General features: G+C 34.2%; 2 protein-coding genes across 2 annotated transcripts; one reads left to right on the top strand and one right to left on the bottom strand.

Moving 5' to 3' along the window:
• Window positions 1-11,396: 11,396 nt before the first annotated feature.
• On the bottom strand, window positions 11,397-11,918 carry LOC133294319 (uncharacterized). The gene has a single exon (XM_061492975.1). The coding sequence runs from the start codon at window positions 11,916-11,918 to the stop codon at window positions 11,397-11,399; it is 522 nt and encodes a 173-aa protein (XP_061348959.1).
• A 6,881-nt stretch (window positions 11,919-18,799) lies between these two features.
• Window positions 18,800-23,380, top strand: LOC133294317 (chromatin remodeling protein EBS). Its single transcript, XM_061492972.1, has 5 exons — window positions 18,800-19,129; window positions 19,291-19,633; window positions 19,733-19,801; window positions 20,569-20,707; window positions 23,036-23,380. The coding sequence occupies exons 1-5, from the start codon at window positions 19,057-19,059 to the stop codon at window positions 23,060-23,062; spliced, it is 651 nt and encodes a 216-aa protein (XP_061348956.1). The 5' UTR covers window positions 18,800-19,056; the 3' UTR covers window positions 23,063-23,380.
• The last annotated feature ends 3,197 nt before the right edge of the window (window positions 23,381-26,577 follow it).

The raw sequence follows: 26,577 nt of genomic DNA, 5'->3' as shown, positions 1-26,577 counted from the left end.
AAAAATAGACTAGTACACAAAGATACACCTTTGAGCTTTGGGAAAGAAAAGAACGTGCACCTCTAAAATTAAAGTTTGAGAAATTCCAAATTATTCAGTCAAAAACAAAAATAAATAAATAAATAGGTAAAGAGATAGGAAATTGTCACTAGGAACATGTTTGGATATTCTCCTTTTTTAAGTTAAAAGATGCTTTTAAGCTAAAGGTAAAAAAAAATAAGAAAAAAGCTTTGTTGAAGATATATAAAATCATTAATGTAGTCTCACTCATCAGCTTAAGCTTTTAGATTGAATCTGTTCTTTACATAGTATCAGAGCTTCGGTATTACGGGTTCGATCCTCACCGCCCCCATTTAATTAATAATTAATTATGTCTTGTAGTGTTTTTTAGCACAAATAGGTGGACATGTGTGTTATCCACCCTTCAAGCCCAATGGACTCTTGTGTGAGGGGACATGTTAGATAAATATAAAATTATTAATGTAGCATCACCCACCAGCTTAAACTTTTGGATTGAATTGATTCTTTACATAGTTTCAAAGCATCAGTGTCACGAGTTCGATCCTCACCACCCCCACTTTCTCTTGTGGAATTTCTTAGTACAAGTAGATGAGTTTGTGCATTGTCCACCCTTCAAACTCAATGAGCTCTCATGTGAGGGTACATGTAAGAGATATATAAAACCATTATAGCCTTACCCAACAGCTTAAGCTTTTGGGATGAGATGGTTCTTTACATGGTATCACAGCCTCATTGTCACGGGTTCAATCCTCACCCCCTCCCCCCCCCCCCCCCCACTTTTTCTTGTGAAATTTCTTAGCACATATAGGTGGATCTATGCATTGTCCACCCTTCAAGCTAAGTGAGCTCTCATGTGAGGGGCGTGTTAGAGATATATAAAACAATTACTATAACCTCACCCACCAACTTAAGCTTTTGGGTTGAATTGGTTCTTTACATGGTATTAGAGCCTCGGTGTCACGGGTTCGATCATCATCGCCCCCCATTTAATTAATAATTAATTATGTCTTGTGGAGTGTAAGAACATGCGCCGTTAATTTAGGAAATTAATAAAAAGAAATATGAGAATTAAAAAATAATTTCATAATTGACCCTAATAATTATGAGAAGGCTAAAATAATTATGGTAAGTGATTAAGAATGCTGAAAGTCGCATTTCTGACGAAAAGTGCAGATACCGATTCTGTTCCACGGTATAAATGCGTACCGATGAATTATCCCAGAAAATTATGAAAAGTGTGTATATGTCACTAGAATAATATATACGACTAGCATAACAAGTTTCAGGTCAAAATAATGAGAACTGGTGCCAGAACTGATACTGGCTAAGTAAAAGCGCGTACCGGAAAGGTATTGCGAAAAATAAAATAAAAATATGAAAAATCTTAGAAAAATGATTAGGTTCAGAATCCTAAGTTTGAGATTAAAATGCTAAGGGTAGCTATTAGCGCTAATACAGTGTGATTAAATGTAATCCGCCTATAAATACTAAGAGGCACAGACTTCTAGGTCATTTCCTCTCATGCTACGTGCCTCCATTTTTCTGAAGCACCACCAGCCACCTTGCCACCCCTTCTTCTCCACTTGGTGAGCCAAAGTGAGCACCTTTACTCTTAATTTCTTCACCAAATACTTTGTGTGTGTGAGAGCTTGCTTGGTGAGTGAGGGAAACACTCTATTTCTGAGTTTAGCTGTTGTGTGTGAGGTGTGGGAGCTGACCTTGATGGTTTGAGTGTTGGGGAGGCATTGTTCCTTGCTTGTGTAGCTTCAAGAAGCTATTTTGAGTGATAAAGGACTTTGCTTGTGGAGTATTTTTGTACTCCCTTAAAGTCTGAACTTTGGAGCTGAAGTGAGAGCTCCAAGAGCATCATCCACCTCTGTTTTGGTGCTTGGGGTAAGTTGTGGAACCTTGATCATGAGTTTCATTGGTTAAAAGTGGAGTCTTGGCATGTTTAATAAGTTGTTTAAGTAACTAACACAAATATGAACCTAATAGGGTATAAAAATACATGCTTGGACATAGTAATAGGTTAAAAGTCCGGATATTGATATCCGGATATTGATATTCGGATATGGGGTCTTGTGATATCCGGATATGCATATCCGGATATGACCCCGACATATATCCGGATATTCTGGGTTTTCGAGGACAGTAAGGGTACTGTTCATACAGAATGACATTTTGGGTTTGTGGACCCATGTTTTGGTCAATGTGGACTTATGTAATAACTAAACTAAGTCAGAATCAAAGTGATTAAGGGCTTATGGCTTTGTGAGAAGCCTAAAGACACGAAACGTAAAAGGAAGGCATTGTCTTTATGTTATATGCTTGTAAAGTATGATTGTTGATAAGATTGCTGGTCTAAAACAGATTGTGATTCTGCTGTTTGTGGACTTTGAGCTGGTTGGACTCTTGTTGGGATAGTTAGCTTGCGAGGTAAGCTTTCGTGTCCTCGGTTTAGCCATTGTTGGTTCCACCATACCCAATGGGGGAATGGTTTATATGCATGATGTGTTTTCATGTATTGATTTATTGAAATGTTATTGAGTTGTTAAGTGCAAATGCCCTATGATATGTATGTGATGTTCGGCTAGACGGGATTAAGTTCCTGTGGGCAGGTACGACATTGGCGTGTAATATTGTGGGTTGTAGACGTACGTACAACATACACTTCCGCTGATCAGTAGAATAGTTAACACACATGACATGATGATATGCTGCATTGCACTGATTTTGGGACTTATATGATATTACTGCTTTTGAACTTATATTGCACATGTAAATGAGCTTGGGGTGGAGAAATCCTTGAGGACCCCTTGCCTTACTGAGATTTCTGTTTGAAGATCTCACCCTACGTTTGGGGCACATATTTCAGGTTCAGGTAACTCGGGGGTTGAGACCTCGGGCGGCAGGAGGCCGGAGCTGAGTTAGATATCTGCTGTTATGCTGATGTCTTGGATGCTGATATGTCGTTTATATGTTATTATGTTATTATTATGATTTTGTTGTTGAGACTCTGTTGGTCTTTGTTGCCTTATTTGGTGAGCATGGGGGTTTTCCATGCCACATTGATTGATTATATCTTATTTAGATTTGACTTGTATTAATGTATCAGGATTATGTCCAGATTACGTGTTGTAGATCCGTGACTTAGATACTCACATTTTATATTATGAGGTTATTCAGTGTAGATAACTGTCTATTTACAATTACATACAGACAATATTTTGAAAGTGATTAAGTAATCAACTTGGTAATTGATAATGACGTCTTCATTAAAAAGAAAAAGATATTCCACAATTTTAATTAAGCGTGGCTTAATACGATGACTTGATAACAAACCGGGTATACACGGGGTGTTACATGGAGTTTCTTAGCACAAGTAAGTGGACATGTGCATTATCCATTCTTCAAGCCCAATTGGCTCTCGTGTGAGAGGGCTTGTTAGATAAGTATAAAACCATTAATGTAGTCTCACCTAACTGTTGGACAAGTGGCTTCAATACTCAAGAGGGGGGTGAATTGAGTTTTACAAAATCTTTTCGCAAAGTGCCTCCTTTGATATTTTAAAGACTATTTCTTCAATAAAGTGATTTAACAAGGAAAAATCTAAGTGTAAGAGCAAGTGTAGTGATCAACAAAGTAAGCAAGCGAATATATAAAGACAATCTAAAATGCAATTTTAATACTTAAATAAAGAGATTAAGGTTAGAGAAATTGTAAACTAGATGTATCCTGGTTCGGTCACCACCACCGTGACCTACGTCCAGACTGAAGCCGCTCGATCAATTCTTTTCACTAACTATCAAGCTTGAGGGTGCTTGACAAATCACTGCAACCTTTCAAGACTTCGGGCTCTTAATGCCTTACAATTTTTCACTCCAAAATTTCTTAGGAATTTGGTGACCTTTCAAGTGTATAGGGTTCACTCCCCTAACTATTCAAGCAATCAAAGGAAGGTGTTTAATAATGGCTAAGTACTCTCAAAGTACAAATAACAGAAGTTGAAGAACAATGGTTGTTGACACTCTCACAAGAATAAAGCTCAAAGAGAATTTATGATCAAGAAGACAAGAATAATGCAAATAGAATGAGAATTAATGACTAATAATGATCAAGAAGTGTGTCCCATCAAGGGGAATAATATTCTCTATTTATAGAGGGCCCCCATGGCCTTTTTCACACTCATTTTCGCAAACTAGCCATTTTATATCCGTTATTTTGTCTTCTGCACAATAGGTAATCGATTACCATTATGTGGGTAATCGATTACCATGAAGTACCAACCTGTTGAAAGGTTGGATTTCACCCTAAAATAGTTTTCTCTTTATTCAAATCAGTTTCAAATATTGTTTAAACATTTTATGAACATTGAAAACTATATTTTCATGCTAGGAATGTATTTGAATGTCAAACGATGATTTAATGCATGTATTTGAAAAATACTTTGAGCTTCGTTCACATAAGGAATCAATTACCCTTTCCAAATGATCCTATGTTACTTGGAGATTGCTTGGACTTTAGAGACTTCTCTTGAAGCTTGAGTCTTGATCTTGTTTAGACTTCTTTTTGATGGTTGCATCTTGAAGCTTTCTTTCCATGCTTGTTTGTTATCATCAAAATCGTTGAACCTTTATATTCTTTATGTAGAGTGCATTGGTTCCACAATCTCCCACTTTTTGATGATGACAAACTCAAATTGAGAAAATGATTAGTATAGCATGTATTTAGACAAATATAGTATTGAAACTCCCCTTTAATATATGATTTATATACAAGGTGAAAATCTAGGTTTCCTGTAATCTCCCTTTTATATTTGAATTTCATTCTCCCCTTCTTTACCTTAATATATGCCTATGGTTTTCTCAATTTACGTATCTTTCTCCCCCTTTGGCAACATCAAAATACATGAGTGTATATGTAGAAAACTTAAAATAATCCATGCAAGAAAGTAGAACGAAAGCATAATAATCCATAAAAGTTCATAATAGTCTATAATCTAGTCCATAAAGTTAGAGTCCTAGAGATGCAAAATATCTAAAGTAGCATAGCAAAATATAAGCATAATATAAGTCTAAAAAAATAAAGATCAGGAACTAAAAGTCATCAGAGCCAGGTGGAGGCGGTGATGGTAGAAATGGAAGAGGAGGAATGTGAAGATAATCCTCAATGCGCTTCAGACGTAACTCCATATTTGCATGCCTAGAGTGAACTGTAGAGAATTGAGAATTTACTGAAGCAAAGCCCAATTCCACATTAGTGTTTAATCGATTAAGTGAAGTGAGAATGGAAGCCAAAGTGTGATCTACGGAGGAAGAAAAGTCAGCAGGAGGATCAGCAGCCGGAGGATCATGTGGAGGATGGTCCTTAGCAATATCAGCAGGGGATGCTCCGGCTCCAGGAGGAGCAGTCACTTTACACCATACACCATCAATTTTTTTAGTTTGCATTTGTGCCAGCAAGTTCATTCCAAAGTTGTGCAAGTTATCTGACAAAATCTCACCATCATCAAAAATTTGCTGATGACGCAGAATCTCAATAATCACAATGACATAGGGAAGAGCACCAGAAGAAGTCCTAGACTTGATCATCTGAGAGCAAATGTAGTAAGGCAAATTGAAGCTAATGCCACGACGTATAACCCACATCAGAAAGAGATCAGTATCAAGCACGCGAGAATAATTAGAGGCCCGTGGTGATAACATGTGAGTAACCACGTAATGCAGGATCATGTTGTTCATAGTCAATGAAGAGACGCTAAACTTGGATTGAGTAACTATGATTCCTGGTTCCATAATTGACTGCACAAAGGTGTATTTGTCATATTCAGGAAATTCATACTCAGCATACTTGTGTCCGGCATAGGCATTACCGAATATAAAAGGTCATTCACTAGGTGGTACAGAAATGGACTTGCCCTTGATGTCGGCCTTCAGGATGTCATTTGCAAAGCTTACAGTGCAGTAGAAGGACCTAACCATATCTTCTGAATATTTGCGACTCATGAGAGTTAACTATAGGACTCGAGCATGAGTCAGTAGATCGCAAATTTCAAAGCCTTCGTCACTCAGGAATTGTATATCCAAGTATTTTGGATCAATGATGTGGCGGGAAGCATAATGTTGCTTGAATGTGACATACTGAGCAGCTGTAGAGAAGTACTTTCCATGAAGACTAGTACCTTGGGGCCTCTTGCGAATAGGGGCAGATGATGAAGCCATGGAGTGAGATAGTCAGACAACATCAAGGGATCAAATTAAACACTACAAAGCAAAATGATATGAAGTTAGATCCCAAAGGTATATATCTTAGGATAATAAAATGGAATCAGGTGAATAACATAATATGAATACAGCCATGAAAACAAAATGGGAGCAACATGGAAGTGCATTAACTTAAAACCAAAGTGAGATATTCATGAAGCAATTGAGTAAATTCAGCATACATGGAAAAAAAATAAGCATGTGCAGCCAAAAAAATGCAAAAACACAAAGTATATCATGCACATATATGCATTCGGAAAGTCACAAAGTATCGATTTAAAAAAATTAGATAGTCACACAGCCACACAGTGCATTCAAAATTCCTGGAAATATGACATTCATTGAGCAATTGGGTAAATTTAGCATACATGGAAGAAAAAAAATAAGCATGTGTAGCCGAAAAATGCAAAGACACAAAGTATATAATGCACATATATGCTAAACCCTAAAAAATTAGATAGAGAAGATGAGCTACAGAAAATGGGAAAGTCACAAAGTACATGCAGAACTAATAAAGGGGTACAGTCACTGTGAAAAGCAAATATCATCAGCCAAATACTTTACCGAAATTAAAGAAAATTTTCATGAGTAGGATATCAAAATCAGATAACTCAGATGCCAAAAAAAAATCACAAAATGGGAATGGGAATGGGAATGGGGATGGGTGGCATTACCAAAGTAAAATCAAAATGGCAAAAGAGGTGAACAGCAAGTGAACGAAAATAAACCAAGGATGAGTCACACATAGTTCTTCACAGATGACAAAAAAAAAATACCATAAAATAAGTTTGAAGTAACGAATACAAAAAAAAATATCAAAAGAAAACAGAGAATGTGAGAAACAACTCGATGAAAAGAGAAACAACGAAAAGAGAAAAATTGGAATGGGGCAAACCCTTGACTCATACAGAAATTTCGAGTTGCAGTCGGTGAGAAAGAATGAGCCATGAGAAATCAAAGATTTACCACAAAACAAAAAATGGGCAAAAAAAGTGATGCAGTGAAGTTTAGAGAACCTGATAAGCAGAACCCAGGAAGGGTGAAGCACGCCCTAGATGGGAGTTACGCGAATGGAGAGTATGAAGCACTGAAAGATGGAGTTTGTAGAGTGATACCCAGACGGTTGAGAGAAGGAAACGAGAGACCCTTCGTGTGTAGCGTTTGGAAGAAAAGAACTGACTGAGAAACGGTTCTGTTCTCAGATTTTTTAAAAAAAAAACGCTGAACACGCATGGTAATCGATTACCAATGGATGGGTAATCGATTACCCTTCTTGGTAATCAGTTACCAAAGGCTTGGTAATCGATTACCCAAGGGTTCTGGGCTGATTTTAGGCATGAAACAGACAAGAAGGAAGGGAAGGGTTTCATGGCATGTAACAGATATAATCCCATTGATTTTATTCATGAAAAGTGTTTTTTTTTTTACATAAAAAAAATTAGGAGGATTTAATCATGAGAACAAGTGAAGCTATTAAGTAAATGACGATGCAATCATATATAGGATGGATCAATAAGACCAATTTCTCTTCTTACGTTATAAAATACTTCCTTTGGTAGCGGTTTGGTGAAGATGTCAGCCAATTGCTTTGAGGATTGCACAAACTCCAAGATGCAATCACTGCTTTGCACATGATCTCTGATCTCTTATGAAATGATGCCTAATGTCAATATGTTTAGTTCTTGAGTGCATTATGGGATTCTTTGTGAGGTTTATGGCACTAGTGTTGTAACACCTTATAGGGATGTGATCAAGTTCAACCCCAAAGTCCTTGAGTTGTTGTTTCATCCAAATGATTTGAGCACAACAACTACCGGCCGCCACATATTCGGCTTCAGCCGTGGACAAAGCCACACTATTTTGTTTCTTGCTATGCCAAGACACTAAAGAGCAACCAAGAAAATGACATGTGCCACTAGTGCTCTTCCTATCCAATTTGCATCCTGCAAAATCGTAATCGAAATAGCTTATCAACTCACATGATGCACCCTTGGAGTACCATAATCTCATTTGTGAAGTTCCTACAAGATATCTCATAATTCTTTTTACAGCACTTAAGTGTGATTCCTTAGGATTAGGTTGAAATCTAGCACACATGTACACACTAAACATAATATCGGGCCTACTTGCGGTTAAGTAAATGAGTGAGTCGATTATACCTCGATATTTAGTAATTTCTATGGGTTTACCTCCTTCAACCTTGTCTAAAGAACAAGGTGTACCCTTGGGAGTGTCAATGGCCTTGGAGTTATCCATTCCAAATTTTTTGAGTAACTCCTTGCAATATTTAGCTTGATTGATGAATATTCCATCCTTTTGTTGCTTTATTTGGAGACCAAGAAAGAAGTTGAGTTCTCCCATCATAGACATCTCAAATTCACTTTGTATAAGATTGACAAACTCTTCACAAAGGTGAACATTAGTGGCACCTAATATAATGTCATCAACATAGATTTGTGCAAATAATAGATGATCATTTTTCTTCTTTATAAAGAGAGTTATATCCACTTTTCCTATTGAAAAACTTTTTTCTAAAAGAAATTTGCTTAATATTTCATACCAAGCTCTTGGAGCTTGTTTCAAACCATATAAAGCCTTTTTGAGTTTAAAAACATGGCTAGGTAAATCATTATCTTCAAAATCAGGAGGTTGATCAACATATACTTTTTCTTGAATGTATCCATTTAGAAATGCACTTTTAACATCCATTTGAAAAAGTTTAAAGTCCATTATACATGCAAATGCAAGTAATAATCTAATAGCTTCTAATCTAGCAACGGGAGCTTAAGTTTCATCATAATCAATACTTTCCTCTTGATTATAACCTTTAGCAACAAGTCTAACTTTATTTCTAGTAATTATGCCATTTTCATCAAGCTTATTCCTAAAGACCCATTTGGTTCCAATTATTGGATAATCATTTGGTTTTGGCAAAAGTTCCCAAACTTGATTTCTTTCAAATTGATTTAGTTCTTCTTGCATTGCCAAGAACCAATGTTCATTAATAATTGCTTCATTTATGGTCTTAGGCTCAATTTGAGAAACAAATGCTAAGTGATTACTAATATTTCTAATTGAGTTTCTAGTAGTTACCCCTTTTGATATATCACCAATTACCACATCGATGAGGTGTCCTCTAGCTACTCTCCAATCTTGTGGTAGATTGTTCCCGTCATTGGTTTGTTGACTTGGTGTTTCTTCATTGTTTGCTTCCTTTTCTTTTTTCCTTTCATCGTTCTTTTTGCCATCCAAGTTTATGTTTTTCATGCTTTCTATAAGATCATCATCACAAAGTTCCTTTCTAGGCAAAACATTGTTAGTCTCATTAAATACAACATGAATAGACTCTTCAATGATCATTGTTCTTTTATTATAGACTCTATAAGCTCTACTTGTGAGTGAATAGCCTAGAAAAATGCCTTCATTGGCTTTAGAGTCAAATTTGTCAAGGTTTTCTTTTCCATTGTTTAAAACAAAACATTTGCAACCAAAGATATGAAAATATGAAATATTGGGCTTTCTTCCTTCGTAAAGTTCATAGGGGATTTTCTTCAAAATAGGTCTAATTAAAGCACGGTTCATAACATAACAAGCGGTGCCAACGGCTTCCACCCAAAAATATTTTGGAAGATCATTTTCATTTAACATGGTTCTAGCAAGTTCTTTCAATACACGATTTTTTCTTTCTACAACTCCATTTTGTTGTGGAGTCCTAGGAGCGAAAAAATTATGTTCAATACCATTTTCTTCACAAAAGGTTTCAAAATCTTGATTTTCAAATTCCCCACCATGATCGATTCTAATTGAAACAATATTTGAGGATTGTTCTTTTTGAATAAACTTTGCTAGTCTCTTGAATGATTTAAAAGTATCGCTTTTATATGTAAGAAATAAAGTCCAAGTATAGCGAGAATAATCATCCACAATGACTAAGGCATAGTAATTGCCACCAAATCTTATTGTTCTAGTTGGTCCAAAGAGATCCATATGCAAAAGTTGTAAAAACTTTGTGGTAGAAACAACATTTTTTGATTTGAAAGAACCCTTACTTGTTTTCCCATTTGACAAGCATCACAAACTTTATCTTTTTCAAATTTGAGCTTTGGTAACCCAATCACTTGGTCTAATGACATTAATTTGCTTAATTGATCCATGTCAATGTGTGCTATTCTTCTATGCCATAACCAAGAGTCATCTTCCTTACTAATCAAACATTTATCATCATTTGAAGGCATATCATCTAAGTCTATCATATAAATGCTATTCACTCTATGACCAAGAAACTTAACTTGCCCATCTATTAGACTTTCAATTTTATAAGAGGTTGAATAAAAAATTACTCTATAATTTTTATCACATAATTGACTAATACTAAGCAACTTATGTCTAAGGCCCTCAACAAGTAAAACATTTTCTATAGAGACGGAGGAAGAGTTATCAACTTTTCCAATACCGATTATCTTCCCTTTGTTGTTATATCCATAGGAAACATGTCCATACTCTTTCTTTGTGAATGATTGGAATTTAGTTACATCTCCCGTCATGTGACTTGAGCAACCACTATCCAAGTACCACTAGGAGCTTTTAGCCTTCAAACAAACCTATATCACAAAGTCAAGATTTAATCTTTGGTACCCACACCTTGTTGGGTCCTTGTGTGTTAGTCTTGGGCTTAGTTCCCTTAGGAACCCACACTTTCTTTTGCCCAATAATACCATTCTTTCTAACTTTACATGTTCAAGAACTATGACCTTTTCCACCCCAATGAAAATATTTAATGAATGGGCTACTTGTCATGTAGGATGGAGAAATAAAAAAGTTTTTATATGATTTTTCTTGTGTGCTAATGTCAAAGCCTAAGCCGGATTTGTTAAACATGCATCTTTGTTTACCAAGCAACATATTTAAATTATCTCTACCACATGTGAATTTGCTTAGAATTACATTTAAGTCATCAATTTCATTGTTTAGATCTTTACATGATGTACATGATGATGAAGATGCATGATCATTTGAAGATAGACATTTGATACAACTAGTGCTAGCATCAAGTAATTTGAGAGTTTCATTTTCATCTTTCAAATCTTTTACCTCCTTTTCTAAAGATGCAATTTATTTTTCCAAAGAGGTAATAGTTTTTCTTGATGCTCTAAGAGTTTTTACATGTTCTAGTGTTTCATTATGCATTTCTTCAAACATTTTAGCAAACTCATCATATGAAGGGAAAATAGTAGAGCAAGATGAGTTTACCTTGTTTTTGGATTCATCCTCATTTGCCATTAGACATATATGTTGAGTTCCTTTGCTTGATTTCTCCAGTGGTCTCCCATCTTGCATGAAGCATAGGTTTGCTTCTTCTTTGGAGTCATCATCAGAAGAACTAGATTCATCATCCCAAGCAAGATAAGCCTTCTTGAAGTTCTTTCTATCCTTGCCTTGCTTCTTTTTATATTTGTCTTTCTTTTGAATATTTGGACAATCCGATTTGTAGTGACCGGTTTTTCCACATTCATAACAAGTGATGGTAAGTTGTGAGGATCCTTCATCTTTGGATCTTCTTATAAGAGGAAATGCGGGTCTCTTAAAAAAATTCTTCTTAAAATTTTTTCCATACTTCTTCACGAAGAGACTCATCTCATCTTCATCAATATCACTTTCGAAATCTCCATTTTATTTTTCCTCATTCTTTGCTTGGTGTTGAAGCTTTTAAGGCAATTTCCTTACTTTTCTTGATGGCTTGTTCCTTCAAGGCTATTTTACTTAGCTCAATTTCATACTCTTGAAGTTTTCCGAACAAGGTTGTAAGATCTATGGTTTTCAAATCTTTTGATTCCGTTATAGCCGTCAACTTGGGTTGTCATTCCCTATTATGCACACTTCTCATCACCTTAGCAATTAACTCAAGGTTAGTAAAAGATTTATCTAAAGCATTTAGATGAGGGACAAGGTGTGTGAATCTCTTTTGCATACTTTGAATGCTTTCATTTTCATGAATCTCAGACATTTCAAATTCTCTAGTGAGTGCATTTAATTTTGTAAATTTAACATCACTAGTTCCTTCGTGGGTTATTTGAAGAATATCTCACATTTCCTTAGCATTCTTACAATTTGAAACACGAAAATATTCATCACGACCAAAGGCATTTGTGATCAAGTTTTGAGCTTTAGCATTCCAATTTCCTTTCTTAACTTCATCTTCGGTGTAATTGTCTATATCTTTAGGAACATCTTCATTTTTCTCATTTTTTATAGTAGGTGGTGTATACCATTTTTCAACTATGTTCCATACTCTTAAATTATTAGATTGAAGAAATATTTTCATCCGACTCTTCCAATAAGAATAATCGACGCAATTGAAAAATGGAGGTCTAGTACTAGAAGATCCCTCAAGGGGCATATCATGGTTTAAAGAAGTCATCCATTCTCTTGAAGCGGTTAAGCTCTTTACATAAGAGTTCAAGCTCTGATACCACTTGTTGGACAAGTGGCTTCAATACTCAAGGGGGGCTGAATTGAGTTTTACAAAATCTTTTCGCAAAGTGCCTCATTTGATATTTTAAAGACTATTTCTTCAATAAAGTGATTTAACAAGAAAAAATCTAAGTGTAAGAGCAAGTGTAGTGATCAACAAAGTAAGCAAGTGAATATATAAAGACAATCTAAAATGCAATTTTAATACTTAAATAAAGAGATTAAGGTTAGAGAAATTGCAAACTAGATGTATCCTGGTTTGGTCACCACCACCGTGACCTTCGTCCAGACTGGAGCCATTCGATCAATTCTTTTCACTAACTATCAAGCTCGAGGGTGCTTAACAAATCACTACAACCTTTCAAGACTTCGGGCTCTTAATGCCTTACAATTTTTCACTCCAAAATTTCTTAGAAATTTGGTGACCTTTCAAGTGTATAGGGTTCACTCCCCTAACTATTCAAGCAATCAAAGGAAGGTGTTTAATAATGGCTAAGTACTCTCAAAGTACAAATAACACAAGTTGAAGAACAATGGTTGTTGACACTCTCACAAGAATAAAGCTCAAAGAGAATTTATGATCAAGAAGACAAGAATAATGCAAATGGAATGAGAATTAATGAGTAATAATGATCAAGAAGTGTGTCCCATCAAGGGGAACAATATTCTCTATTTATAGAAGGCCCCCGTGGCCTTTTTCACACTCATTTTCGCAAACTAACCATTTTATAGCCGTTATTTTGTCTTCTGCACAGTAGGTAATCGATTACCATTGTGTGGGTAATTGATTACCATGAAGGGTAATCGATTACCATTGTTTGGTAATCGATTATCAATATGTTGAGAGGTTGGATTTCACCCTAAAATAATTTTCTCTTGATTCAAATCAGTTTCAAATATTGTTTAAGCATTTTATGAACATTGAAAACTATATTTTCATGCTAGGAATGTATTTGAAAGTCAAACGATGATTTAATGCATGTATTTGAAAAATACTTTGAGCTTCGTTCACGTAAGGAATCAATTACCCTTTTCAAATGATCCTAAGTCCTATACTATGTTACTTGGAGATTGCTTGGACTTTAGAGACTTCTCTTGAAGCTCGAGTCTTGATCTTGTTTAGACTTGTTTTTGATGGTTGCACCTTAAAGCTTTCTTTTCATGCTTGTTTGTTATCATCAAAATCGTTGAACCTTTATATTCTTTACGTAGAGTGCATTGGTTCCACACTAACAGCTTAAACTTTTGAGTTGAATTGATCTTTTACAGTTAAGTGAATTAAAGCATGATTATTAGTCACAAAAACACAACACCATCGATACTTCATGTTTTTGAAAAACCTAGATTTGTTAAACCTCCATAAAATTTGAAATAAGTAAAGTTTCTTTACAAGCTTAAAAAAAGGTAAAAAGTTGTTTGATGATTACATAAATTTTTGGCCCATTTCAAGAAAAGCTGATAAGAGCTAAAAAAGATCATCTTAAGAACTTTTGGCTTTTTTCTTCATTATAAAAGAAAAACACTTTTTATTATAAGAGCTTTTGTAAAAACTTATTTTGCTTAGCTTCTGTTTATAAGGAGAAAAGAAGTTAAAAAAAAGTATCCAAACATACACTAGGCTCACGAAACACAATATACTATGGGTTTCAATATGAAAACTCGAAACATTATTAGTCCAAGGGTGGCCTTTTCGTGATCTACTATTCTCTTATATAAGTGTCTGACACCCTCCATAGTTTCACGAGAACCTTAATTACACATTGTAAACATTGTCACGTATGATAGAATCTTAAGGATGAACATGACGGGGAAAAAAACTATAAGATAAAGTGCACTATAGTGAAATTAGATAATATACAAATGCGGTATGATTTATGAGTGAATGTGTGTTTCATATAGTAATAGATGTAAAAAAATGTTAATAACATGGTTTTTTTTTTTTTAGTTTTCTCAAGGTATCCCCCAGCCGATAGCCAAAGATTAATCATTTCGATGTAAAGAGATCACCGAATTGAGTTTTGCCTCTACTAACAAAGTCTTTTCCATCTTTATATAATAACATGGTTTTATATTCTTTTTTTATATCATCTTTATTATTAGGTTAATGTTCTTACTATGGGGTTTGAATATAAGATCAATTAATATATACTAGGAGTGTAAATGGGCTTAGTTAGGTTAAACTTTCATTTGAATAGGCTAGGTCTATGCAAAATATTTTGAGTCTGACCTGCCCTATTAACCTCATGTAGGCTATATTATAAGCTTGGTCTGACTTATATTTAAAAATCAAAAGGTTTGGTATAATAACTCTAACCGGTATAATGAGAATTTAGGAATTTCCCATAATTAAAAGAGATTAATTACATAAGAAATCTAATTATGAGATTTTACTCACTTTTGGGGATAAAAGTGCAAATAGTAAAAGTTTTGGGGTAAAAATATAAATATGCAAAAGTTACCTGAAACAGAGAAATAATATAGTGAAAAACTACTTCATGAAGTTTATGAGTTAAAACACATGTTAGAAATGTTAAGTTATTGGTTAGAAAAGAAATATGAAAGGAAGGTTGAAAGAGAAAATGACCAAGTGGATTTTGTTGAACCAAGTTCAAACCATGGTTAAGTGAATTAAAGCGTGATTATTATCACAAAAACGCAACACCATCGACACTTTATATTTATGAAAAACCTAGATTTGATGAACCTCCATAAAACTTGAAATAAGTAAAGTTTCTTTACCTCAAATCTCTTTAGAAGGCTAAGATAAAAGACTTCACAATCTCTAAGGAGTTGAAACACTCCTCACACTCCAAAATCCAACAATTCCTCCAAACTTTGAAAGAGAAAATATTTCTCTACAAGGCCTCTCACTTGCAACTTGTAGATGGGTTTTGCTTCTAGTGAGAATCCAAGCATCTAAATGTTTTAACGCGCCAGAGAGCGTTAAAACACTTATGTAGGGCATTTTAACGTGCTAACCTTGCAACTCAAAAATATGTTTTTACACCATGTTGGTCTGTGGAGGCTGCATAGTAAATGATTATAAGTTAATGTATGATGCTTTTAAGCAATGCATGAGTATTATTAAGAAAGTTAAGGTAATCAATTACGGAATCAATTTATATGCAAGAAAGGAAAAAGTTTATCTCTAAATTCGATTTATTGTATATGATTTCAGTTGCGCTTAATACCATATGTAATGATAACAAACCGAGAGCTCATAGGGTGTTACAATATCTGACATAGGATTATTAGCCCGTTTAAGCAAATCAAGCCTTCAATAACTATTAAAATTATATATATATATATATATAGACATACACATATATAATAATTTTATTATTAATTAAAATTAGATAATTGAGAGATGTAAGCAATAGGATTATCGATCTCTAAGGTGGCCTTAGAGGGAAGAAAAACCCCATGTTTTACACTTGGAATAACCATAGGAAGAGTAGAGGATGTTGACTCTATGTGAGAAAGAGTAGCGAAAATAGGCTTATGATATTTCACACTGTAATATTCCTCAATATGTCTCAATTTAGACAAAAAGAATGAGGTTTATTATGACACAAAAAACACAAAGGTGATTGAAAGAACACAAGGATGCGATCTCCCATCGTAGTGGGTCATAGTTCGAGGTTAAGAACCCACAAAAAAACACAAAAGTGACTGGAAAAACACAAAAAAAAAAGCAAGAGATCATAAGAATCTGTAGAAAAAAGTGTCAAATGATGGTGGTTCATTGTAATCTCTCAAACGACTTGGTCCCACAACTAATTGAAACCAAATCCACATAGAGGAAAGATAGGCCATTTTTTCTGTGGTGGTCTGGCCAAGAACGCCGACTAGACGAGCCTCCACGCACTGAATGTAGAAGAAGTTGTGGCTAGAAGTGACACATATGGGTTGTCTAAACTCTGATGGATGCGCCGCCTGCATAGAAAGGACTGCCTTGATGAAACGGTATAGGTCGTAATGGTTTTGTCCGAAAATGTCATCGAAAAAGTCGTTGTTGGCAAGAGACAATAACAAAGGCAAAGGACAGTCAAACAATACCTAACGACAATTGACGATTGAGGAATGGGTCTTGAAGGGTTGTCGGTAGGATGCGTGACAGTGATGGCTTGTTGGTAACACAAACTAATAAGGAAGACAATTGATGGCTCTACTTAGTAGTAAGCGTGATTTTAGGATTTTGTAAAAGCAAGACTTCCTAGAACGTTAAACTCTGATACCAACTTAAAATTATGGAATTTTGTGTAAAGTATGACCACACAAAGGTCATACTTATAATAATAAGATACATGAGCTTGGGTCGTTTTTACATGAAGTGGGCCAAACTAACACAACTTAATGTACATATTCTAATAGATTAAATTTTTTATTTATACAAATAAATATTTGATAAATAAAATTCTTATTTATAAATTGATATATTATTATACTCATTCAATTTTTAAATGTATAAAAAATGATTTATGTTTATATGAAATTTCTATAAGAATATAGAGATTTGTAATTATACACCCTTCATATTAATTTTAATTAGAATTATAAATTTAGAGCTTATATAAATTATTTTACCAAAAAGTTTATTTATAGCTTAAGCTTTAGATAACTTTTAAGCTATAAAATATATATAACCGCCAAATAGCTTTATCTTTATTTTTTAAGCATTTAGTTTTGCATTAACTTAGTTTATAAGTTCAAAGGAAATTAAACCAAACAAACATAACGATTTTGTGCTTAAGCTCTTATACTTGAGTATTGTTGATTTTGGCAGATAACTAATATTTTTTTCTTTTCTGGATAGTTATGTCACATACCTTTTTTATTTTTCGTTAAACTATGTCACGTACCTTCATTCTAACTTTTATTTTCTTCGTGTCGATATTTTTGTCATAGCTAAGCTATTCAATATTTATTAATTATTATTGATCATGTAATTATAATATAGTAAAGTACTTTTTGGATTCTCAATAAAAATTATGGGGCCCATTTTAATTATTTAGAAGAAAAAAAGTCGATTTGTAATCTCTACAAAATTTAAAATAGACTCAGTTAGTCAAAATCGTGGTCTCTCTAAAATTTAATGAAGATCAACATTAGTCCCTCAAAAAAATTAACATGGGTCTATTTTGAATTTCAGAGGGATCACAAATTGAATTTTTTTTCTAAAGGATTAAATTGGGTCCCGTAATATTTGTTGAGGACTCAGAAGATACTTTACTCTTATAATATTTTAGGAGAGATTTATTTTGTGTCAAAAATGTTTAATCAAATGAAAAAAATTAAATTTATAAAAGGTCCACATATTAACCCTAATCTCAGAGAATTTTGTGGGAGGTTTAACTCATACAGACTTTTATCTATACGCGGGCCTTTGGGCTTAGCCCACTTGCACTAGGACATAAGACGCGTTCTAATCCATTTTGATAGGTCTAGTCCTAGTCCTATATATTTGCAAATTGCAATCACCTAAACCCTCTAATTGGGCTTCTTTTATTACAATTTACCTATACGGCTACCTTATTATGGTAATACCTACCTTATTATGGCAATACCAAAAAAGGAAAAAGATAAGATTTTTAAATAACTTAAGAGGGAAAAAAGGAAAGAGAAGTAGATAACCATGAAATTAATAACCCTAATTGTTTTCACTCTTTTATTAAGATACTTACTCACAGATTTCTCTTTAACTATTTTACTAACTCTACATAAGGTATGTATCAAAAAAAAAAAAAAAAAAAACTCTACCTAAGGGAAACTACCGTTTCTTTTTTGAGAAGATAATTTGCCTTTGTTTTCTTCCGCAGAAACAATGCTGCTACAAGACAAAACAGTGCCCTAGATTACCGCAAAAAATAAAAAAAATAAAAAATAAAAATGAAAGTAAACGTAAAAATGGTCAAGTCATAGCAAAATAAACGTCATAGTGTTATGGCAAAATATATAAAAGGTATCAAATCTTAATGCTAAGTTTAATTAATGACTATTACCAAGAGTTAACAATGAACTAAGAGACCTTATTAACATACCATAATAAAAATCACTGTAACTGAAGGCAAAGGGAGCGTCACGTTCACTCCCTTCTCTCGTGCCCTCTTCTTCTCTCTCAAAGGAAGTGAATGAAACCTTAGGGTTCCTCTGTTCTTCCTTACCCCAAAACAAAAAAATCTTAGGGCTTAGAGAAATTCATCCATTTCTCGCCATTGCTGAAGCTCCAACCTTTTGCATTTCCAACTATCCACCACAACACTTTTATTAGAAACAGAGCTCAGAGAGACCCTACACACGCATGGCGAAAACGAGACCTGGCAGAAAAGATTTGGACTCATACACCATCAGAGGCACCAACAAGATCGTAAGAGGTAATTGCTTGAAACCCTTTTCTCCTTGTACCTACCCAGTTGCGTAAATGACTTCAAAATCGTTCCTTTTGCGGAATGGAGTGAAGGGTATGGTTCGAAACCATGTGGGTGTTGTGTGGATTACTGAAAGTTGTGATTTTTTTTTTCTTCCATTTTTGCAGCTGGGGATTGTGTGCTGATGCGCCCTTCCGACACGAGCAAGCCACCGTACGTGGCGCGCGTGGAGAAGATCGAGCAGGATAATAGGAGCAACGTGAAGGTGCGTGTGAGGTGGTACTACCGGCCTGAAGAGTCTATTGGAGGACGGAGGCAGTTTCATGGAGCAAAGGAGCTTTTTTTGTCTGACCATTATGATGTTCAGAGTGCTCACACCATTGAAGGGAAGTGTGTTGTGCACTCTTTCAAGAACTATACTAAGCTTGAGAATGTAGGTGCTGAAGATTATTATTGTAGGTTTGAGTACAAGGCTGCTACTGGGGCTTTCACGCCTGACCGTGTTGCTGTGTGAGTTTTTATTTTTTGTTTTTGTTTTTAATGAAATGATGGTGTTTTGGTATTTGAAGTAGTGTGGTTTTTTTGTTGATTTGGTTTTATGTGTTGAAGGTATTGCAAATGCGAGATGCCTTATAACCCGGATGATCTCATGGTGCAGTGTGAGGGGTGCAAGGATTGGTAAAATCAGTGTATTCTGCTTTACTTTGTTTACTATTATTACATTTTTTAGAGGTTTTTAGTTATTCAGGTTCTCTAATTCGAGCATTAGATGTGTTATTTGCTTGGATTATGGAATTTTGTGGATATTCCAGCACCTGCAGAACCAACCTAAAGGTTGTTGACCCTAAACAAAAAGAATGATAAAGACTACGAGAAGGCTTCAAGTAGCCCTATGAAGTGTTTTCCTATGTCCAATAGCTTTAATCCACTCGTTGAATTTTATGTTATTGGAACTCTGTCTTGGGCTCTTGGCCTACGCGTACATTTTGCATTTTACTCTTGACAAAGCCTTCTGCTTGTTCAGTCAAAGAAAAACCAATTGAGACCAATGCAGGAAACGGAGAAAGAACAAAGAATTTTCCATTTACAAGGGAGCTACTAATAATTAATTGGAAAAAAAATTCAATGGCAGAAGAATTTTATAGTGAGTTGAAACTGCTGATGTGTCTATATCGGCCTTTTGTTAGCCTAGATAATCTTGACTCTAGGTTCTTTTGTTTCTCTTCTCCAATGCACGCGTCAGCCAATATAAATTGAACGATGCAGGGGCTTATTTGTTTTGTGTTTTAATCATATCTGACCTTATTTGGCATCATACTTTCATTGATTGCAAATATTGTTAAATTTAAGGAGTATCTGAGAAATCATGCCATTATGGTTTTATATTTTTATGTCACTAGATTTTATGAAAGAAACACTTTTCAATTTTTGTAGGTTTCTTGTAGGTACCATCCTGCTTGCGTGGGCATGACTATTGAAGAAGCAAAGAAATTGGAACATTTTGTGTGTTCTGAATGTTCATCGGACGATGACTTGAAGAAACCCCAGGCTACATTTCCTGTATCACCGGGATCTGATGTCAAGGTGAGACTGCCTGCATCCAGTCCTGAATAATTTTATATGCACTGTCACTTTTGTTCCTTTTAATTTTATTTTCTCTACACATTCTTGAGAAACATTATTATTCCAAGGTTAAAGGGGGAATGGGGACACATTAGGTGTAGTATTTTTAGATTGGTGTAAAAAGGGAAGTTTTTCTTCCAAAACAAGAATGTACACCCTTAGTGCTGCTAGTATTAAAATGGGCAATTTATTGCAGCTAATTTTGAAATTGGCAAATGTGTTGCTGCTAGTCTGTAAAATGGTTTATATGGAAGATTGCTTCATGTCTAGAAATTGGAAGTTCTAGTTGTGCACTATTTCATATATGCTAATCTGATTAGTGTTAACATGTGTGTTTCTTCAGTCTTGGTACTAAACTTAGCTTATTTGATATTTTTTTTCTGCTTGGTTTTCTTTAATGTGAAAGGATTTGGGCATTTTTTAAATTGAAATTGTTGCAAAGTGTAATTAGTTAAAGATTTAAGCCTGTCAGATGGTTAAAAGTATAGATATTATGACGTAGGCACCCTTTAAAGTTTTAAAGATACTTTCAACATTTCCAGTGTTTTTTATGTATTCTTGTTTGGCAGCTTTGGTTTACCTTGTCTTTGCATTTGTATTTGAATGTATTGATAGCTGAAATTATTGTTTGAGGTATAGGTATATGAATGATGTTTATTCATGTGAGCTTTTACCTTGATACTTTTTGTGTTTAACATACTTTTTCACTTTGTTCAATTCTTTAACTAAGTTAATCTGTGTACTTTATCTCTTCTCTGCCCATTCCTAAATTGGGAACTCTATAAAACTCTGGCAATATATGGTTTCAACTAAATTGTGACCTGGTCATTCTTTTATTAACTTCATTAATTATATCGGTGGACCAGCTTCTGCTTTTGAATTTATTTTATTTTATTTTTACTTGTTTTTGGGAGGTGGGGGGCGCGTATAGATGTAGGTATGTTTATTTTTTCCATGCGCCATGCTTGCTTTATAGTAGACTGAAATTATATGGGGTTGTAATTGATGATTAACCTGCCGATCTTCATGTATTTTAATTTTTTAGCTGCAGATCTTTATATTCATTTTGGTTTTGTTGTTGATTATTGATGACATGTTTGCATGGTTCAACTAGCCTGTGGAAGAGCATATAAAAGTAGTAAACAGGAGGTTTTTGAAGTCACGACTCATGATTAATCGGTCAATAATCTATTGATCTTTTCTAGTACCGTTATATTTAGTGGCGTTAGGTTCAAATGGGTTTACAATGATGTGTAAGTTCAGATTTGGATTCTAATTATTTTAAGCTGTGTTTTGAGGTTTTCATAAAATGAGAGGATTGTACGTATAGAAGTTTATTATCTGATCTTTTTCTGTGTGTTTGTGTTTATGTATTAGAAAATATAGTTCTACTTGTTGAAATAGATTTCTGCGTTTTCTTGTAAAAGTCATTAAGCTTGACCTACCAACTTCAGTCCTTTCTTCTTCTTTTGGGCATCTTCCGCACACAGCACAGTTCATTTCGGGGAAGTAATCGAGTCATGCATGAGATTATAGTAAAGCTTTTTTGTTCCTTAAGGACATAATCTCTACTCATCAATGGTGTGTGATTTTGTATTTTTCTCTTTTTATTTTTACAGTATAGAGGCTTTAAAATATTTCTAGACATGTCCAACTTGGTAGTCTTTTTGGAGAGTATCGCCGGTAATCCGATAGGTTTGCCCTATGGATTAATCCGGAGTTCTGGGTGGATTGAGGATTAAGGCTTTAAACTCCTCCCAAAAATGGTAATGGGAAGGCATCGAACACACGTTCTCACTTGGTAGTTTTAGAACGTGATTTGACCTGGATTGTCATTTTGGTTAATGTATTCTGCATGGTGTCGTATTGTATCTGTCATCCTCATATTGGGGCACAGTCATGGGATCTTTTGAAAGGAGCATATCTTGATGCTGTTGTCTGTTTACTCAGTGACATTACTTATTAGTGATGATTATGACATAGAACTCAAAAATCATTTGTTGTGAATATAGCATGGAAATTGCATAGAACTTGTGTTTTGGGAATGGATCCTTTCATGTGAGATGATGTCATGTGAAAGGATTTTAATTTTCTAAATATAGATCAACGGTTATTTTATTTTTTATCATCCTTTATTCTAATGCATTCTCTCACCATCGTTGATTTGTATCTTCACGATTGATATTCTCTCAATTGATCTCATATCACATGAAAGGATCCATTCTATCGTGTTTCACGTTACCTTTTACTGTTATATATAAGTTTTATGAACAAGTCATGAATTTGCAGGTGGAGTCCAAGCGGCGGAAGAGATGACCATCACGGCATGGGAAATGTGACCCATGCTGAGTTTGGCTTGGCTATGTGGTAGATGATGTTGTGTGTTGTACGGCTTCGACAAGAGGCTATGAACATTTTAATGTGTTTGACTCAGGCTATGTATGTATCCGTGTTAGATTTTATGTATGACAGACATTGATCTGTTTCCCTTTTCTGTCCAGAAAGAGTAACTCCGGTGATCTAAGTGTTAATTTATGAGATAACATCAAACCTTAAGCACTGGAGCAAAAAGAAATTATCAGTTTTCTTAAATTTTTTGTTCTATTTTACTCAGCAGCTTTTATACATTAAATCTTGTCCAATTATGCTATTATTGTACTTTTGGTACCATGGTGAGTAATGCGAGCTTTTGAATGGAATTTTTTTCCTATTATACATATTAAGCAAGATGCGCATGTTATATGTGGGAACTAAACGTTTGTGTGAAACATTAAAAAGATAGTTGTGGCTGTGATTGTGCTTCTTGCGTTAAAATTTCGTGTACAGTTATTAGCCATTCAATTTTGGTTCATCACCTTTGTAGGTCCGGTTTTCTTTTTTATTACATGGGTTGATGTTTTTTAAATGTCAGCTCAGAGCTTATTATAATCAATTCAAGGAGTTCAGCCAAAAAAAAGAGAGACTAGTCAAAAAAAACGGTGTCCCGTGTGCGTGTTTGGCAAAATTGATGCTTAAGTACTCAAATTAATAAATAGCAAATATGTAGTTGTATAAATTATATTAAAAATGTACTTTTTTTAAAATATATATATGGGTTTTATAAGAGTTATGTTGTAGGAAAAGTGATTCTGTAATGTTATAGAAATTTGTTTTGCGTGTCGTAATTTTTTTCTTTTTTCTTCAAAAAGTGTGGGCCCCACAAAATGTTAGGTGTGCAGGAAAATTTATTGTGTCATGTTAAATGACAAATGCAAACTCCTATATATATATATATATAGGTTTGATGTATTTTATGTGTTAAGAGATAAAATTATCTTTAACATATACATGAAAGTGTGTGGGGCTCGTATGAGGTCATGTAAAGAGAAGAGAGAGAAAAATAAATTATGAATCTCACACATTTTTATGTATGTGTAGGACATAAATATCTCCTACAATATGATATATATATATATATATATATATATATATATATATATATATATATATATATATATATATATATATATAGGGGCAGGATGCTTGTATTTTGGGGATGTGAAGGTAAGATAAGGTAACGCGTGCATGCACATTAACGGTTTATAATATTGACGTACGTAAAAAGGACAACCTATCGGCTTGCATGATTGATTATAAGGAAGCTAAAAGTTAGCTTAATTCGATACCCTTTGTGACAAGCATGGAAGAAAAAGAATATTGCTTCATCGATCAATAGGTTCTAGTTTACCATAACTTACAGTACAAGCATTAGCATGTTCTTGGTTTCAAACTTTCCATTATATATCTTGCTTCATAATAAGGACCAATTCGATTAGTTGCTGTTGTTGGAAGGAGATAATATATATATATATATGCTCGATTGGTCCCCCATGCATATATAAAGGGTCACTGGTTGATTAAGATGCAACAAGAATTGGTTGCTCCCTACCATGACAAGGAAAAGTTCAATCAACTTCATGATACGTAGGTTTCCTTTGACTTTTTTTGCTGCACTTTGATTTGTACGAAAATTATCTACTTTTTATTTGACCCTCGAATAAAAATCCATATTAGGCTTATTCATTGCCGCTTTTCTTTTTCACGGAAATTTGTTTCAATAACTTGTTATTTTTTTCTGACAGATCATATATACATACCTTTTTTCTTGCGTGCATGAAACCTCGTGGTACATGCAAAAAAGAAAGAATAGAGAAGGAAGAAAGAAAAGTAGCCAATAATAACCATGCTATTCCTGAGTTTAATTTCTAGGGTTATGTATGAAGGAGAAGGAAGCATGGAATGGGAAGCTGCATACCCAGTGGAATATATATATATAGATATATATATATATTGGTTATGTGGATGTATATACATAATATTTATAAATATGTGTATCTTCTAACCTAATGCTATAGTGGATTTTCTTCACTATTAATTTGGTGGATACAGTTGGACCGACAATAACAGGTATATATTAATTATTAATTAATTAACCATAAAGGCTTTAGGGTAGGTGTGTGTCAGTGTGTGCTTTTGTAACAGTACTGATACATGATTAATTATGTGCCCTTAATTGTCAGGGGCTTGATTACCATTATATATATATGGTTGGTCTTTGTGTGGCATTAACTGATGCTGCTGCTAACACTGTGGTTACTTTATTCTTTGTTGTTATGATAAATAATGGAAGTTGTGAAAAATCTGATTGGTTCGAATTATATGGGGTTAAATGTTGAGAAACTCGACATTTAATTTTAGCTGGTTATCGGGTAAGTGAAACATAAACTGGTGACCAAATGGTGGTAGCTCAGTTGACGTATGGGAGCTAAGCATGTAGGGATAAGAGTATTTGTTCGAATCTTCTCAATACCATATTTGGAGAGGAGTTTAAAACCTTAATTCTAAACCCGTCTCGAATCAGATTAGTTGCGAAGCAATGAACCGATTAGAATATTTCAAAAAAAAATAAAAATAAACCGGTGAAACCTGACCTGATCACCTGCTGCATTATTATTGATTTGAAAAGTGATGATTATTGCTCATATACGCATTTTGTTCCTTTTCATTTGACTTTCGTTTTCAAATATTTCAGATTAATGTTGAGTCTTTAATCCCTTTAAAGTTGATATATATATATATATATATATATATATATATATATATATATATATATATATTTTGTTTTCTTTTAAGAAACTGAAATCCTTGATCACCTCACTCAGTCATGTAACAGATTCCAAAAGGAAGTGATAAATATTTGAAAATAAGAATTACAGTGAAAAAAGGGTACTTTTTGATTATTAATAAAAAAGGAAATGCACTTCTCCTTTATGATTTCTCCTACTATAGAAATAAGGGTTATATTTATCTCATTCAATATGAGGTAACTCATTTTCCTATAGACACATAACAAAGGTGGATTCCATTTTTATTTTTTTTCTCTCCAATCATTTGTGAGTTCCTCTTAAATTTTTGTTTCACTGACATAGGATAACTCACTTACAGTAACATAAGAAATTTTTTTTCCTAGAAATAATTAAGTCCTGTGGGCTCCACTGGTGTTTTTTTTTTAAAATAAAATAGAAACACAGAAATCAAAATATCAAATGGAATGAATTTTCTTTTCATCTTTGGAGGAGTATAAATCTCTAATAAAAAATAACAAAATGAAACCATAAACATTTCCACAAACTACAATTTCTCCCGTAAGAATAATTTTTGTTAACCATGAACTTGCACACCAGCAGATCACGATACTAGCATTGCAAAGGCAGGTAGAAGAGATGAGTCGTCTTATATATATATGGAGGATCCTGAAATCACTGTTGTATACTCAATATTAGATCAACAAT

Source organism: Gastrolobium bilobum, unplaced genomic scaffold (assembly GCF_033153095.1).
Source record: "Gastrolobium bilobum isolate Gb01-03AN ecotype WA unplaced genomic scaffold, APGP_CSIRO_Gbil_v1 utg28277, whole genome shotgun sequence".
NCBI classification, from domain to species: Eukaryota; Viridiplantae; Streptophyta; class Magnoliopsida; order Fabales; family Fabaceae; genus Gastrolobium; species Gastrolobium bilobum.
Note: the sequence above shows the minus strand (reverse complement) of the source record. Positions and strands in the feature narration are given on the sequence as shown.